General features: G+C 37.5%; 2 protein-coding genes and 1 non-coding gene across 4 annotated transcripts; 2 read left to right on the forward strand and 1 right to left on the reverse strand.

Moving 5' to 3' along the window:
- Nucleotides 1-299: 299 nt before the first annotated feature.
- LOC103437307 (uncharacterized) lies at nucleotides 300-3,858 on the forward strand. Its single transcript, XR_011578260.1, has 2 exons — nucleotides 300-686; nucleotides 3,541-3,858. It is a non-coding gene; the product is annotated as an uncharacterized protein (transcript).
- Nucleotides 3,859-8,503: 4,645 nt separating this feature from the next.
- LOC103437265 (uncharacterized) lies at nucleotides 8,504-11,418 on the forward strand. The gene is made up of 3 exons (XM_008375736.4): nucleotides 8,504-9,841; nucleotides 10,128-10,300; nucleotides 11,107-11,418. Exons 1-3 carry the CDS (start codon nucleotides 9,212-9,214, stop codon nucleotides 11,267-11,269), a joined length of 966 nt encoding a protein of 321 aa, XP_008373958.3. The 5' UTR covers nucleotides 8,504-9,211; the 3' UTR covers nucleotides 11,270-11,418.
- A 3,181-nt stretch (nucleotides 11,419-14,599) lies between these two features.
- Nucleotides 14,600-17,840, reverse strand: LOC103437263 (G-type lectin S-receptor-like serine/threonine-protein kinase SD2-5). 2 transcript variants are annotated; one of them, XM_008375735.4, is made up of 2 exons: nucleotides 17,582-17,840; nucleotides 14,600-17,286 (listed from the first exon to the last, which is right to left on the reverse strand). In XM_008375735.4, the coding sequence occupies exon 2, from the start codon at nucleotides 17,178-17,180 to the stop codon at nucleotides 14,730-14,732; it is 2,451 nt and encodes an 816-aa protein (XP_008373957.1). In that variant the 5' UTR covers nucleotides 17,181-17,286; nucleotides 17,582-17,840; the 3' UTR covers nucleotides 14,600-14,729. The 2 variants fall into 2 exon arrangements, with proteins under 2 accessions (XP_008373957.1, XP_070673533.1); XM_070817432.1 differs by having other exon boundaries at nucleotides 14,600-17,321; nucleotides 17,582-17,743.
- Between the last annotated feature and the right edge of the window lie 614 nt (nucleotides 17,841-18,454).

The raw sequence follows: 18,454 nt of genomic DNA on the forward strand, positions 1-18,454 counted from the left end.
AAACTCACGATGACTGATTCTTATATATAGACATCATACTCTTCTAAACCAAATCACCGTAAAAGACCTTAGGTTGTTAAAGTTTGGAACAACAACGATGCGAGATCATGTATTACAACAACGATGCGAGATCATGTATTGTCCTTTTTTTAGCTGATTTTCACACACTACTTTTCACTTTTCATTTTTTTTCTTCATTGGATTGAATATATCAAACAAAAACAACGAAGATGATTAAACAAAGATGTAAAGGAGTAAAATAATGTCTTTTATTAGGATTAGACTTGGGTCTAAACATTAAAATCAATTTGAGCCCAACAAAAAGGAACCCCAAATCAACAAGGCAAAACTTACAAAGTTACCACCAATATAAATCCAACTTGGCTTAAAAAATCATACAAACTTCCCAAAAATGGCAGCAGCAACTCTCCTTCCCTCGACACCATTTCACTACACAAACCCACCATTACCACACCCCCGCCCAAACTCCCTCTTCTTCTCCTCCTTCTCAAACCCCTCCGCCCGCCACCAATTCCCTCCTCCTACTTCCGCCGATCACGTCTCCCCCTTTCCGTTTCATCCCGGCCGTCCATCCGTCTCTCTTTATTCTCGTCCCGGCCGTTGCCTTGCCGCCCAATCAGGACCGCCTCTTCCTCCCCCGGATTCTGACTCGACCAGCCTCGCAGGTACAGCTAACAGACTACTATTGTTCTTATAATTCGTCGAAAATTGGACCCGCTAGTTTCATTTCCATGCTAGGTTTTCCAAGCAGACGTTTTGAACCCAAACGGCGGAATTCGAATTCCTCTGTTTGGGTCGTATGGAAATTTTTAGAGTTTGATGTTCAATTAGTATTGCTATTGTATATTGGAGAATGAAGATGTTCTAAGCTTGTAATTGCAGTTCTCAAAAGTTATAATCTTTAGTGCCTTACTCGCACTCTTATGGTAAATGGAGTGTCTGTTGATGTATAGGATGGTAAAAACTTACGTTCCGCTAAAATATGAGCGTAATTGGAGACTTGGAGTGAGTATGCTAAACAATAGCATTCAGATTCAGTGTTACAAGCTGTCACAAGAAGTTATAGCGCAAACCGTAGCATCCTAAAATATTGCATTTAGGTATTCTAGCACTGCAAGATAGAACTAGGATGATAAATTTAACGCAAACGGTTGTAGTTAGCTCTAAGAGTGTATGGTTGGACATGTTAATGCTATATATTTTGGCACATCTAAATGCCAAATATGCTGCAGCATGCCTAGATGTTAAGTACGCCAGAATTTGGCAAATGTACTTCAATGGTTTATTTTGTTAATTGGGTGTGACAAAAATAGCATTGGCACGAAAAAAATGGAATTTACCATTAGAATTGCGTTAAATGTGGATACTTATGGTTTCATTTTGAGAAATGATGGTTAAAGAGGAATGGTACACCAATTATGTTAGTTGAATAAAGTATGCTAGGTAAGGAAAAAAAACTGATAACCGGAAGAAGAAAAGTACTGATGTTCTGAAAAATTATCCGAACCATTGGAGTAGATGTACAAAATGATGGCATATTTGATATTTGTATGTGCTAAAATCAATAGAGCACCCAACCATTGAATATGCACTTGAATTATCTCCAGTCTTTTGTGCTAAACTTGTCCAAGCAATGCTGTATGAATGCCTGAATTCCATGTTTATTATACTATAAAAGTATATTTAATTGTTGGTGTTATTGCCTCATACCAAAGTTGCAATCAAAGTGTCACCATGCCCAAGTGCTGCATTTTAGCATACTCTAATGCTATATTTTAACATAATCCTTCTACTTGCTGAGTATCGTTAATTATTCAACCCACTACTAGTATCATACCTAACAACTTTTACCTCATCTCTCTAAAAAGAAACTTCATTTTCAACATTGATGTTCCAAATTCTCATACTTGTAAGCAATTTGAAAATAGTGGTAAAAAAGGATGGTGAAACTTATAGCATCAGTGTTTCACAAATAAACCCAATGAGATTACCAGCGCATGAAGTGTGTTGGTTCTGGATGTATGTTTCTCCACAAAAACTGTATTCTCCTTTACTCTTCTTCATTTCTTTCTTTGTTAATTCTTCTATACAATAATTTTTTAGTTTTTCAAAGGTCCAGCCTATTCAATATGTAAGACTATTAATTGGATAGAGGTATTGCACCAGGAATATATAATACTTGGCCAGAGGTAGTGTCTCAAATAGCGGGTTTTAAGGGCCAAGCACTTTTTAAAGGTTTTTATGATAGAAATGAAGCTTCCCTCGCATTGTTATCCTTTTTTAAAAATAAAAAAAGAATTTCAGAAAGTTCTTGTTTTCAGTGCATGTCATTTGTAAGGAAGCAAGTTTTAATGGATGTTTATTTAGTTGAAAATCCTGTTCACCCAGCCAACATCTTTCTGGAGCATATTTCGAATGAATCACGGTATGTTCCTTTGTATCATAAACATGATCCAACTATATGACTATTTATTGAAAAGGCTGATATGGCTTTGTAGTATTATTGGATATATAGAAGACGAAAATAGGTTGGTTGCGTATGTTATAGCTGTTGTTTATGTGGACTAGTGTGTGAGAATCAGACAAAGGATAACAAGTGAGCCTTAAAAGGAGATCTTTGTTGGGATTGTTGGCGATATGATGTGTAATTGAGGTAATCATGTGTTTTCAGGAATGGTACTTTAGTCCTTTGCATAAACTAATCATCATATTGGTGTCTTGTATCGTAAAGATATTGGTAGGAGGATAGGCAATCTGTAATTGGTTGTTTGTTTAGAGAGAACTGTATGTGTGTCTGACTGCTTGCTGTTTTGTTTCGTTGGTTGTTTCACTGAATTTCCATTATGGAGATGAGATTTAGATGCGGAATTTAAGGGCCTGTTTGATCAGGAGTGAGGAGTATGGGGACCTAATAGAGTGCAGTCAATCTTAGCTTCTTAAGGGTGGTTATCACTTTAATCATAATTAATGTAAGATTAATTCAGCTATTCTTTTCTCAAATGCTTTACCTATTATTGAAGCCGGATATCTTGAGTTTGAATCCTTGCAAGTGCATCCTTACAATATGATCCGATTTGAACATATTAGGCTCTAATGGCAGAGAGAAACCCACATATGAGCGGGCACTAAAGAGAGCCAAGAATTGAGTTGCATTTAAATGAAATAAATGTAACTAAGCATATAAGTTGGGCTATGCACATGACGCCATTAGATTATGAAATATTTGGTTGATGGAAAATCCCTCCCGCCTCCCGCCTCCCGCCTCCCGCCTTCCCTTTCCTCTCTTTTTGAATGTGTTCTCTCATTTGTAATGTTGTTTGGATACTCTTGCATGTTCACTTTTAGAAAGCTTACATGTTGCCACATCTTGCTATATAACTACTTGTCTATCACATATATAATGGTTATTCAAGCTTTTCAGAATCGTGCGGCTCAGTTTTCTCCTAGTTCAAGCTTACTTTGTATAGAGCACTGACCTCAAGTTTCTCACCGGTCTGTTTCTAACTTTTTATGGAGCAGGTCTTGCAGCATCTTTCTCCAAATTTCAGGACAAAGTACAGATCTTCTTTGCTGTTCTTTTTTGGATGTCTCTTTTCTTCTGGGCTTCTGTGTGGGATGAAAGGAGTCGACCAGACAAGGGCTCACGATTTAGAAAATGACCCAGTAAGCATTTGTTTGTATATAATGATAGACTGAATGGGTAGTGGTAGCATATACATTGAAAGAGGATCAATTTCTTGGGATAAAATAGTACATGTGGGAGGTAATTACATACACAAAATTTAGTTTCAGATGCTGTAACTATCAAAGGATGAATAAGCAGCTGTTTTTAACTAACCTCCCTGTGAGTTTTAACTAAGACACCATAAGTACATTACTTTAGACAGGTGAACCCCAAAAACACGTTACTGCAAATTTTGAAGATTTCAGGGACTGTGCGGTAACATTTCGTTTTTGGTCTTCGGTTTCTGTTATTTCTCTTTAGTCAAAGATAGGAGGGAAATATATAGGAAAAGGAAAGAGGTGCGAGAAGAGAGGAAGGAGGGATGGCGTTGGGAGAAAATGTATTGGAGTGCTACACAAAACGAAAACTAAAAACTAGAGACTCAGCGCCCCGTTGATAATCATTTTGTTTTTAGATTTTAGCATAGTGGGGAACTACATGGGAGAATGAGGAATATAGAAAGGTGTAAGGATGGCGGGAGAGATGTAGAAGAAATGTATAAGAAAAAGGTATACAGGAAATTAGAACGAAAAATATATTAAGTTACTGCAGTAGTTCAAATCTGAGAAGCTCAGTGGGTGTGAGGGATTTAAAGACCTTAATCTGTGATCATGTGCTTTTTGTCTCAATCATGTGCTGTCAATTAATAGTACGTAATTGTGATTAGGTTAGGCTCAAGACTGCACTGTAACTTGTGGAACATGACATGCACCAATCACCGAGTCCCGGAAGAGCAATAGGGTGGTACCTCAGGTACCGTTTGGTATGTGGGATGGGACGGAATAGAGTAGGACGAGGCGTTCCGTTTCACATTTGGTGCGTCTAAAATGGGTGGAACGCGCTGTTTCACGGGACGAATTTTGGGTGAATTTTCGTTTCGCCTCACCCTCCTAGAATGACTCGTTCCACATCCGTGGAACACAAAACTATAACCTCTCTGTCTCCTTCCTCGTTTCCATCCGAGGGCATCTTTGCTCTCTCATCGTTCCGTTCCGTCCTATCCCGTCCTGTCTTGTTCCATTTCGTTCCGTCCCATCCTGTCTGCATACCAAACGATAGCTCATGGTCCTCACCTTACCACTGACGTCGTCACGGTCCAATCTGTAATTTTGTCCTGCAGTTTAGTGAGTGCGACTAATTGATGAAGACATTGTCAGTACATCCTCTGTGCCTTATTGCATTCCAACTTGGGGTTTGTTTGGGACTGCTTCTCTAAGAAGCACTTCTACTACTAAGCGCTTCTGTGAAAAATGTTTTAATTAGAAACATGTGGAAATTTTAATTAAAACTCCAAGTGCTTTCTAGATGTCCAACTTGAAGAAACACATAGCAAACGTAATCGGCGATTAGGAACCCTAGAAAGCATTTTAGCCCTTTCAAAAGCAGCCTCAGACCGACACTTATTCCAGTCGAGTTGGTTACTATGGTGCATTGTATGTGTTTACACATGGTGTTTTTTATGTTGATGAGTTTTTCTTGGGGTTAGATTCTGGCTTTCCCCATCAACCAAATTCGATCAGCTTGACTTGTTCCCTTGGCATTGTCTCCAGACAGAATCCTAAGCTCCATGTGATGGTAGATATTGATCTGCCACTGTCATACCCCCACACTCTTGGAGTACACGCAACTTCAACAAGAGAACATTTTACACCGGTAGAAACTAGGTTTCACTCAAGAAAGAAGATTTTCTATATTCTTAGTATCGAATATTTTTGACATTTTAACCGTCAGATCTTTAATCAAAAAACATAAAAATCAAGATATAATGGTTAAAAGCCCAGAGCATCGTGTACCCTTGAGCACTCGTATAATTTTAGCTCAAGGAAGTGGTGATCGGAAATATGCGTTGTAATTGGTTGTATATATCCGAGGATTACTAGAATGAGACAAAACTCTCGTGTTCATTCTTCTTTCTTTCAACTTTGATATATAGAATACTCCGAAGCATGGTAGAAAATTCCGAGAGCTTGTCGACGAGTACAATTACAATGTAAAAATCTTTGCTCAGCCGTGTTCGTTCTTCTATCTTTCAGCCAGGAAAGTAGAGCAATCAATTGAATTGCACAACGCACAATGGCGACGGCAGAAATGGTAGACACTCGGAGCTGTGACACTTTGCTCACAAGTCAAAAGCAAAGGATATGGATCGTCGCGTCGGGCCAATCGGAAAGCAGAAGAGGGGAAAAGGCAATAAATTAAGACAGCGGGTGAATGTGTGTCCTACCTTCACGTGACTTCACGGAGACGTTGTCAACGTGTTGATCGGGCAGAGCCGCAGAGGTGGTCTTGTGCTTCCGTGGGCGTATAGTCTGTGGACAGCACACAATGTTCAGCAGTCTAGTAGCCCGGTGTACCTTTGTCGCATTTTATGGATTTGGACTCTGCTCTCAGTGGAGTGAGCCTCCTGTGCTTAGAGAGCTGAGCCTTCTGAGCAAATCACATAAATCGTTAAATTTTGATTCAAGTGTTACAATTATTATAAATTTTAAAGAAATTTTCTATTTGTAATTGTTGGAAGAAAATTCAACGATTTATGTGATTTGTAGTTGTTGGAAGAAAATTCAACAACTACAAATAGAAAATTTTCTATTTGCTCCTGAGAGGATCCAAATCCGCATTTTATTTGCCAATTGTTGAATGGTAGGGTTCCAGGTTGAATGACTTTTCCTTGTTAGAAGTATTCGAAGGAAGTTTTTTTTTTTAGAAAGTATTTCAATTGTTTTTATTAAACACTCGGATTTTTAATTATGAATTTTATTGGGTTTTTAGTAAAAGTATTTTTAATAATAGTGTTCTTGAGAATGTCCTCTGTGGAATTGATTTTAATATATATAATATGCCTGGTGTCACATAATTGATTTTGCGGGCCTCACACGACTACCACAGCACCACTCTAGATAAAGGATCAAAATTATGAGTTTGAAATATAAAAGATTAGATTGACGAGTTTTTAAAATATAAAAGATCATTTGTAATAAAAACCTAATACGTGAAAAACAAGGATCGATCGAAAACAAACATGTTCAGGTGCTAAGATAATGAGTTGTCAGGGACAGAAGGATGAAAAAGAGTAGATGAATGATGGTGGGAGAGAGAGATATATAAAAAGAAGGCTTAAATATTAAAATGGTCCATGCATTTTAGTCATTGGGCCAATTTAGTCCATGTGTTTTCAATTTAGCCAATTTGGTTATTGTGTTTATCTCTGTTAGCCAATTAAGGACATTTCCATTTAATTTCTGTAAAAAAAATTATAAATTATTATAAATTATTTATAAAATTAAAATTTATTTGATTTAAAATATTTAAAAATAAAATAAAATTAAAAATTAAAAGAAAAATTATTCTCCTCCCAACTCTTTGACCTCCTCTATAACATTACTCCCTCTCTTTTCCATGTCACAACCTTAATCATTTTTTAGATTGGAAGTATTATTTCTTAAATGTGTTATTTCTCATTGATTTGCATTTTTCTGTAAAGAGAAAAGATAATTATTTGTCATATGATTTTTCTTATGGATTAGTTAAAAGAGATTGAATAAAATGTCCTTAATTGACTAATAAAGACAAATACAAGGACTAAATTAGCCAAATCGAAAACATGGGGACTCAATTCGCCATATGGCTATAAGACAAGGATCATTTTGACATTTCAGCCTAAAAAGAATGTATTAAGAAAGGCACAAAATAAAAATTAAAAACCAATTAAGGCCGGGACTGTTTAATAATCATTTCATATTCAATTTTTTGTTGTGGTTTTCATTTTTCACTTTTTAAAAAAAAACTAAAATCTTGTTTGGTGGCTACTTCTAGTTTAAAAAAAATGAAAACAAAAAACCAATAGGCCAAATATTGAAAACTCATAAAGTAGTTTTTAATTTTCATTTTTTTAAAACTGAAAGTAGTTACCAAATAAGATTTCAATTTTTCACAAAAGTGAAAACCGAATGGTTATCAAATGGCTTCTAAGTTATTTTCACTTTTAAATTTTGTTTTCATTCACTATTTTCTTATTTCTTTTCCTCTCTCCCCACATCATTCTTCATCTGTCACGCCCGAATTCAGCGTCAGTGAAAAAAAATAACCTGCTCCAGGTGCACGAATACAAAATAAAATAAAAGCAAAGGGAACAAAACAGGGGTTTGGAAATGAAATTCTCTTATATAAACTAATACTGCATTGTATCACTACAACAATGGTTCGGAAGCTCTATTATATAAACTACACCCGGAACTCAATCAACCCAAATACCCCTTGTGTTAGTCATCTTACTCTTCTCTCAATCGCCAAAGTCTACACTATTTCATAACATTCATATAATTTCACTTTTAACAGCCTTGCTGGTTCCTATGAGAGTCAAACTCAACCACACAAAAAAATATTTCATTTTCATATCCAAATCTCAAATATCCAATAAAATCCTTTCACTTCAATATGCAATGATATTTACACATATATATATATATATATATATATATATATAATTAACATATCATGGTATCATATTATCCAAAATAACAATAATATATCAAACTTCAAATATAAACAATTATATTAGTTTTTTTTTAAAGAGCAATTATAGTAGTTATAAATATACCTAGTAGAACACATGTTTCACAACACTAAATAAGACAAAAACTCAAATGGTGATAAGTTTCCCAAAATACTTGAATTCCAAAGCTATAATATTACTCCACGTACGCATCAAGCCAAGGCAAGCACCTTCATTGCCACCGGCACCTCTAATGCCAACAACTTCTTTTTCACTCTCTCTCTCTCTCTCTCTCGCTCCCCTACGGGAGCTCAATGTGCATGCGTTGCATGCTACCTATTCTGAAAAGAATGGAGCTTTGCGCGTATTTATATTAAGGGTAACGTGAATACTAAATTTTACAAATTAAATGACATGGAAGTTAATGATAGGATTATGACTTAAGCGTTGATAAAATATACTTATTCATATTGGTGACACATTATTTAGTTTGCAAATTAGAGTAGAGTTGGTTGTTATGCGTTGGGGTTGAAGGTGATGACTTGATGGGATGGTGGTGACGGTTAGTTGGTAGAGACCATAAGTCTATGCCCTTCTATTGATTTTGGAGACAAAATAAGCTCTAATTAATATAATAGAAATTTAATCAGATTTAATTGATGTAACATTTTCAATAGATTAAGTACTTGTTTATAATCTTTAAGAACAAAAGTAAAAACAAAGGATATTACATTTTTTTTTATTGGAAAAAGAATCTCTTGTAATGAAGAAAATGTGGTATAGAATACCTTACTCCTATAAAATCTGATTTAGCAGTTTACTGAACCAACTACCAAGGGAGTGAGGTTTTACCTCTCCCTCTTGTTCTCGCTTCTGTATCTCTCTTACCCACCATTGTTGTCTGCACCTGTTCGCTCTCCTTTACATTTATCTGTATCACCTTTTTCAGCTCCTAATTTGTTAAAGCCATAAACATGCCTCTGAGAAGCTCCTCGACACCGATCCTGAACTCATGGATGTCCCACTGCAAAGACTCCTCGCCGGAGCCGGAGCCACTCCTCTGTAGAAACAGGTCTGTCTCCCTATCATTGTGCACCTTTCACCCACCTACAGCTGACACAACAAAAACCCAAGTCTCCCTAGAATCCGACATCAAAATCCAACAGAAACCCAGAAACAAGAAGCTTAACGTCCCCATACCTCGAAGCCTCCGGAAGAAATCGAAAACCAAGGCCGAGAAACCAGAGGAACCGGAAGAGGAGATAAAACCCACTTCGAGATTGTGGTTCGGAGCTGAAAGGCTGTTTTCTAGCTCTGGTTTGGGGGAGAAAATCATGGATGGTGAGGACTATGGTGGGGGGAAGAAGAAAGAGAGTGTTTTGCAGACGCTGGTGGTGGGGGGCGGTGTGGGGAATAGTGGCGGGAAGATTTGCGGCGGCGGCGGTGGCGGGAAAGGATCAGACGGCGGAGAAGGAAGTGGGTTTGGTTTCTTCGAGGGTAATAATCGTGGGAGTGGGAGTACTGATGCTTATTATCAGAAGATGATTGAAGCTGACCCGGGAAATGCTCTCTTACTTGGCAACTATGCAAAGTTTTTAAAAGAGGTAAACTTGTAAACTAAACAACACTTTCTTGGATTATTGTTTTCTGTTTGGTTGCTGAGAAAATTTATGAAAAGAATGGAGATTGTCATCCTTAATTAATTGACCATCTTATAACGGGAAGTGATTTTCACGCATCTAAAGAAAACAACAAAGGTAGATTACACCGCAAATTCTAGATGTTCATGACACTAGAAATGTTCACACAATTGGTCTAAATATTTTACGTGAAGATTTAATGTTCGATAAATTAGGAGTGTTTCTGATTAGTTGTGACTAATGCGAATAGGTCCGAGGAGATTATGAGAAAGCAGAGGAGTATTGTGGAAGATCAATCTTGGCGAACCCGAGTGATGCGAATACCTTATCACTGTACGGTGATCTAATATGGAATGCTCACAGGGATGCTGAACGAGCTGAGAATTATTTTGATCAAGCTGTTAAAACTTCCCCAGACGACTGGTAAGAAATAGAACAAGCTCCCCTTTGATCAAACTTCCTCTTCATGTCTTAGTATATAATATATTGCTTGAATCGGAAAATCGGAACAAGTTACAGCTCTTATTGCAATTGTCGTGTTATCGTTTTCTTCTTTAGCTTATAGAGATAGAAAACTAAAGGTTAAGGGTTGAGTATGATTTTGCTCGGTGAACATTCCTTCTGTATATTCATCTTTACATAGAGATTACAAATTTAAAGGTTAAGGGTTTAGTTCGTTTTCTTCTTTAGTTTAAAGATTCTTGCGTTTGTTGCGGCTTCTGTTGGCCAGAGGAAATATTTGAATTTCCTCGTGGCGGGCTGGATGGTTTATCATATAGTACTCGACGACTCGTGTTTGATCAAATTTGATCAAATCGTTATACAAACATAACTTTTCCAACCATTTATACATTTTGGGATGGTGTTCAAATAGATGCTCCTCTTTAAATCCTTGATGATCAACCGTGTTCTCATGGTTTCCGCTATGGAACAACTCAATTGGTGCTTTGGAGTATGCATTACTGCGGCATTAGCGAATCTAAGTTCGATGTTTTTGAGTTCCTAATGTTTATAATCTTGTTCGATTACAAACGAGTGTTGTATATTTCTCAATATGCTCGATTTGCTCAAATTTTTTCTGTCCGGATATATTTTGAGTATACTCTCTCTCTCTATCGCACAGACATAATTTTGATTAGTAATGAAATATTTCTAGGAGATCTTTGTTGATCTGTTTTTCTTGGTTAATTATTGTTTAAACTAATGTCTCAACTCCACTCATTTTGCAGTTATGTCCTGGCTTCATATGCTCATTTCCTTTGGGATGCTGAAGACGACGAAGATGATGAAGAAAATCAAGGGGTTCAACGTGAAACCGACCGGAGCCACACGTCCTCGTCGAATTTCTTCCATGGATCTCCTCACCACTCTCCTTTAACTGCAGCCTCTTAATAAGAGATATTAGCTGTGACTTTGTAAGATAATTAAAATAACAAATTAGCTGATATATCATATGTAACTTCTACCTTTTGTCCTCTTATTCCATATATATTTACATACATATACATATATACAATATATATTACATGCTGTGGTGGTCATCTTCCTGGTGTTGCTTTCTGTTAATATGCTCCGTCCAAATAAAAAAAGACCGGGCGGACTTTGTGGACTTCCTTTTGTATTATTATTCAAATAATTTAAGGGTTTATGTGATTAGAGAGCAAGAAAAGACTATTACACATCCTCTGTGAAATATCTATCCCCACCGAATGAGCTTTAGAAAGGACAGTCCTCTTATCCTCTGTGCTATGCATGTGATTTTATTTCTAATTTTGTGCATACAGGGAAGAAAAGGAAAGAACCCCTTTTTGGGGTCTAATCATTTGTCTTTTTCATCCACTTGAGAGAAATTTCGTCTCTTTGGTTAGGAAAGTTCTCACATTGTGTAAAACTAATATGGGGTCTAGTGGAGTTGAAACGTCATACGGATGATGTAATTGACATGCCAACTCAAACCAAGTTTTCTCCCCCCTTTAGTATCTTATAACTCTAATGCATTTGGGTCTATAATTTTACATGGATTTTAATAGAAGGCAGCACAAATGGATTAAACGCGTGAAAGGATTGCTCTTTACTTAATCATCCAAAATTATAGGGTGACAATTAGCAAAGAAAGCATGGTCATTTCTTCTCCGGTTTTCATCCTATGCCTTTCGATACTTTGAGTTGTTGGATTTTAAGTACTAACGAACCGTATGCATGTCATTCAGGTCACTTATGGGGAGAAGCACATCTGATATGTTTTTTTTTTTCTATAAGTGATTATGACCCTCTCAAAATCACTTTCAAACAGAAATCTGATTATGCGTCGAAAGCATGGTCATTTCTTCTCCGGTTTTCATCCTATGCCTTTCGATACTTTGAGTTGTTGGATTTTAAGTACTAATGAACCGTATGCAAGCCATTCGGGTCACTTATGGGGAGCGCATCTGATATGTTCTATTTTTCTATAAGTGATTATGACCCTCTCAAAATCACTTTCAAACAGAAATTTGATCATGTGTTGAAATGCAAAAGATGAAAAAAATGAAAGATGTGCAGAAGGATCAAGGTATTGTGATTTGTGATCAGGTAGATTGATCCAAAACAAAATTTATTCTCTTTGTGTGGGTGTTCTGGTATCTTCATTCTTTGTGGTTTGTAGGGTTTTGTATTTCAGCCTAAGTTATGTTATGTAGGTCGGCCGATAAATACAGCTTTGGCTTTCATCTGTTGGTGACAAGCTGATGTCATTCTCCACATTTTGATTTTATTGATTCATTGGTCTGCTGGTTTATTTTTTTTCCTTTGTGAATGTATTATTTTGATGTGATGTGGTATCTAAGTAATTATTGTGTGTCGAGCTGCACTGAGGGAATACAATCATTATTTAGCCATACTTTGGTGGTTCCATGGCCAGATAATGCTTCAAAACTTTATTTTTTCTTTATTGGTACTAAGCATTGAATGATACAAAAGATGAACGGTTGTGAATAAGAATTAGAAGATCTAAAATGTTGTGAAAACTAAATAGAGAAATGTTAAGGGGATTATCCTAAAGTGAGACTTTTCATGTATTCTCTACTATATCATAGTTTATCGTTAATTTCAGTGTCAACATTTATTTTTTCTAACTAATGAATCATTTAATAATATTTTATTAAAATATTATGACAAAAACATGAAAAAAATCCATAAAAAACCTTATTTTGAGAGAATTTTCTTAATATTTCCCAACCAAAGAAAACACCCGTAGCTTTGAAGTGACATTCTCAAAAGTTCGGACCTAATATTATAATTTATAGGGAACTTTAACGAAAAGCATCTGATATTGTTCACTTTAATGAAAAACCACATTTTTACACTAAAAAGTTAATTCTGGTACTATTCACTTTACCTTTATTTTGTCCTTATCATTAAAACTTAAAGTTTTCAAACCCTTTTATTAGTTTTCCTTAATTTATATCTTGCATTCTGCACTTGCTTTGTGGTAATTATTTTCATTCACAAGTTGGTTGTTCAGTGTTCACATCTTTCAGCAATTTGGCCCATTTGGTGGGTTGGCCATTTTTTCTCGTCTCAACGTGGGAAATATCAAAAGGTTTTGTTGGTATTGAAGGCTTGAAGCATTCCCATTGGCTGGCTATTTTGGTGCCTTGTGTTCGTTGACGATGGTACAGAAAAAGAACAATAGCCATCATGAATGAAGGCAATAAGGTTTGTGGACCAGGAAAGCTTTGAATATAAACCTACACCTCAGATTTTTAGATATTTTTACAAAATCATTGTATATGTGACAAGAAAAACTTTCATACACCTATTGCATAAAACACGTTTCTCACATCTATAGTCTTGCATTACTCATATCTAGTAGCAAATGTGAGTCAGTTGTAGTTTATGATAAGCCCAACAACAACAACAAAGTCTTTTCCCACTAAGTTGGGTCGGCTATAATTTATAATAAGCCCAAGATAGAAAAATCTTAAACATTATCAATAGTCCTACAAAGAAAAAAAAAATTGGATGCCACCGACTATACTGGAATATATGCTTGATGTCTAGTGTTGAGAATAAATCATATATTGATGCGAAAAAGACCTTACACGTCCTTATAAGTGGGATTACTTCTTATGAGTTTATGGTGGAACCTCAACTTTCTTCGTCTGGTGATAGGACAGAGTCTCTCGTCCATCATAAACAAGGACATGTAGCATGTAGTTTATCTAATATGGAATAGTTTCAAACTTTCAAACCACTATGGCGGTATGCATTATGTTATGAGACCTAATAAGCAAAAAATCATTACAAAAGTATTGTTTAGAAAATCATACAGTAAGATTCATTGGTTGGCCATGTTCAAGTGTTCAGATTCTGGTGCTAGATTCACCTCTTACGTTATATGAAATCTTCTAGCTGGGCGGACTTGAGACTAATGCTGCAATTTTAGACTGCTAATTAGTTAGGCAAACTTTATAGGACTGCCTAAATTTTCCTGCAGAACAAGTCATTGATCTGGCATGGGGAAGAAAATGGTGATGGCTCGGTTTCTCTCGAGGCTGCAGACGAAGATTGATCCGCAGATGTTAGCCAAAACAAATGTATACTTCTGCAGATTGGTTGGTCTCTCTTCTTTCCAATAAGCCTCAGCTCTCATTAGCGGCATGGATTGCAGGGTTTCGGAAAAAGGCTGCTTTCGATTGCTTTCACACAGCTTAAAGGGTTTAGTGTTTAGGGTTTAGGGTGTATAAAACGATACGGGAACATACACTGGCTTCAGAATTTTAACTGACCATACAAAGGTTGATACACGATACTTTTTATCCTTGAAACTAAACCACCACACGTACATCACAATTTATATAGCTTGCTTCCATCATCTTGGCCCCGAAAGTTGAATGTCCGACAGGAGTCTATCACTGTTGTAATTAGTGAGTCCTGACGACGAACTAGCTTCCTTGCCGCTCCATTGTAAGAAACTCACACGACGATCTGACAGAGAGGAGGAGGAAATCCGTGGTGGTGGTAAAGCAGAAAGATCTTCAAGCATTTGGACTACTTTCGTCATCGGAGGCCTCATATGCATCTCATCTTGAATGCACCACAATGCAACATTGATTGCAGTCACAACCCTTTCATCATTTTCATCAACATCTAGCTTCGGATCGAGGAATTGTTTCAGATTTCCCTCTTCCAACAGCTTAAATGCATAAGAAGGAAAGTGGCCTCTCTCAGAACTGTTCACTGGATCAAAATTCCTCTTACCACCAATGATCTCAAGCAACACCATGCCGTAACTGTACACATCACTCTTCTCTGATATGGCATGATTGGTAACCCATTCCGGAGCAAGGTACCCTCTTGTACCCCTCACCGTTGTATGTACAAGGTTTTCCTCCCGGTTCATCATCTTTGCCAAACCAAAATCTGAAACTTTGGCAACAAAATTGTCATCAAGAAGAACATTTTCAGGTTTTATATCGCAGTGGACAATCTTCTCTTCACATTCTTCATGTAGATACGCCAACCCCTTTGCAGTGCCCAGTGCAATATTGAATCTTGTGTTCCAATCCAAGACGGCCTCCTTTTTGTTGCTATTGAATATCCACTTATCTAAAGACCCTTTTCCCATGTACTCGTAAACAAGAAGCCGGTGAGGCCCTTCTGCACAGAAACCTCTGAGCTTGACCAGATGGACGTGACGAATTTTCCCAATAATAGTGACCTCAGCTCTAAACTCTTTCTTCCCCTGGCCAAGGCCCTCCAGTTTTTTCACAGCCAGTTGGATGCCGTCTGGGAGCTCGCCTACGTAGACTGAACCAAACCCTCCTTGGCCAATTTTGTTGGAGAAATTTTTAGTTGCTCTGCTAAGATCACCGTACATGAAGCGAATAGGCATCCCAGAAAGACTGTCCAAGAACTTATCCTCTTCCAAGATTTCTTGAGAATAATCAAGTAGTCTCTTCCTGCGGTAGTACAAGAATCCCATATAAACTAGACCAGCAATAACAACAATTGTTGCAATCAAAATGACCATGATTAACAAGATGTGTTTGCTTCTGTTTCCCTTTCCTTGTCCGGCATTGATTCCTTCATCACTTAAAATCTTCATATAAGAGATGTACCCGGTAGAATTTGCACCGGAGCGTTCAAAACTCCCTACCCGGTCAAACATATAACAATGTCCAGAGCTGCTTTCAAAGAAGAGCACAAGGCAAGAACAATTGCTAATGCAAGCTTCTTTGCAGGAACTCAGATTGGATTTCAGCAGGGAGGGTTTGGTAAACTGAAGGGCAAAGTAATCGAGCTTCTCACCAACGTATAAAAGCTCCGTTGAGCTTCTGGAGCTATTACAAGTTGGGAGTGCTTGAGGTCTGCAATTAAAGCGGGAAGTGAGAAGCGAAGGACATTGGCACCAATTGTCAAAGTAGCACACAAAATAAGGGGCACAAGGCTCAGGAGTGCTGCATGAATTTTGCGGGATCTTAGTTGCTTCAGAAGTAACAGACTTTCCCTTCTGAAGATCGTAAAAGGAGATCACTGCATCAGCTCCTAAAGCCGCAGACCAGAATGCATTCGGGTCCTTGTTATCAGAGAAGACAAATTGCCAAAGCAAGGATTTATTTGCATCATAGAAATTCAAAGCATTGGACGCCAGAGACAGAGAGTGAATATTGCCAATGACGTTGTTGTTGCTCATCCTGCTGTCAACCGCCAAGGACCAATAGATTTGAGGAGGTTCGTATCCTGTATACAAGACCAGATCCCCTGACTGAATTTCAAGATAGTGAAACACGTTATTGGAGTTGCGAAAACTTTTGAGCTGCATTCCTTGCAAGAACTCCTGGCCAGGTAAGAGAGTGTCCGTGGGATGGCTAAAACTCTGCCAAAGAATGCTTCCTTTGTCTCCAAGCAACACCAAGTTTCCTGAATCCTGCAATTCCATGGCTGAAGCTACCTGTCCTGTTGTGTTTGTAGACCAGGCCACACTATCACTGCCTCTCAAGTAGGCACTCCCATTTTTATCAAAAACGAACTTAGCGGACTTGGAAATCAGTTTGCCTCTGTTAGCAGTCCAGACCACTTTATCAGTACCCAAGTGAATAATCACAAGTAAATACAACTTGACATCCAGCGCTTGGTAGAACCCTAAGGCGAACGCCGAGTTGTTCGATAGCAGGAACAGCCCCACATGATCACTCCAGTCCACCTGAGATGCCTGGAACCCGGGATAGATTCGATCTTTGTGTTGTTCGTCGGCTATGCAGGTTTTGAACACAAGTAGGAGGACACAGAAACACAAGGCTCTAATCTGAAACCGACCCATAATCGACTTCACCAAGTGACCCAAAATTGCTTCCCAAAAATTGATTCTTCAGAAGAATTTCCGGGTCTTCGAGTGAGCTGTTTCTTTGTATTTAGCTTTATGGCCCCTAAGATAGAATAAAAGGGCAAATGATCGATCGATCTGAAGTTAAAAACTGATTCAATGTTTAAAAAGGTATGAACACAAAGTAGTAAAATTTCTTCAAGTCCATCAAGCAAACTAGACAAGTAGGAGAAAATCAGTGGTGAAATATAGTTGGTGGGGTTGTTTTTGGCCTGCCGACAGATTGAAAATCTACAGGCAGGTTAAACAAATAGTGTTTCACAAAGCAAAACAAAGCAGGAAATAAATGGAAAAGAAGTGAGAGCAGAGATTACAAATTTAAAAATAAAATGACTGACCACATTTCGTTGCTAATGGATTCGCAGATTCTTGGAAGGAACAAGATTGCTTGAATCTATGTGCTTCTACTGATCTGCAACAGAATGGAGGAAGCAGGAAACGACAGGCCAGATTGTAATATAAATTTGTCCAAAAGCTGTAAAGGAGGGCCGCGTATTGACGATAGAGTTTCATGTGTTCAACGCCTTTATGCGTGTGAACATTTATGTAAAATGGTCTCCACTCTCGTGGGGGAAGAGATCAAAGGTTCATGATCAAATGATGTGGACCGTTAAAATTTGAGTTAATAATTATAATTATTATAATTTTAAAAGAACTATCTGTTTGTAACCGTTGGATCAAATTTCAACATTCCAAATCACTTAATTCTGAACCTTTGATGGGAGAGATCTGGATCGGATCTCTTCCCCTCTCGTGGAAATATGAACAAAAATTGTCTTTGCATTGGTGTCCTCACGTGTTGTGTGTTTTTGTCTAAAGTTGTGATCAAGTGTTCACCGAAAAAAAGTTGTGATTAGGTTATGTAGGTATACTCTTTTTGTTTTATTTTATTTGTTTTTGTTTTATTGGATGAAGCAATATTTTTATTTTAGAAAGAAGGAGATTGGGTTAAACCACACAATCGGCCAACCATAACTAAGTGTTGAGCTACACAAATATTATATATCTCAATTCATGAGAATCGAACTTGAGGACTCTTACTTACAAGTGAAGATGTGTAAGATCCCACATTGCCCAGAGAAGTGGATCCTGTAAGCCTTATATGTATATTCACATCTCTACCTAACACGAGGTCTTTGGGAGCTCACTGTCTTCGGGTTCCATCGGAACTCTGAAGTTAAGCGCTTTTGCGCGAAAACATTTCCAGGATG

This window comes from Malus domestica, chromosome 17, assembly GCF_042453785.1.
Source record: "Malus domestica chromosome 17, GDT2T_hap1".
NCBI classification, from domain to species: Eukaryota; Viridiplantae; Streptophyta; class Magnoliopsida; order Rosales; family Rosaceae; genus Malus; species Malus domestica.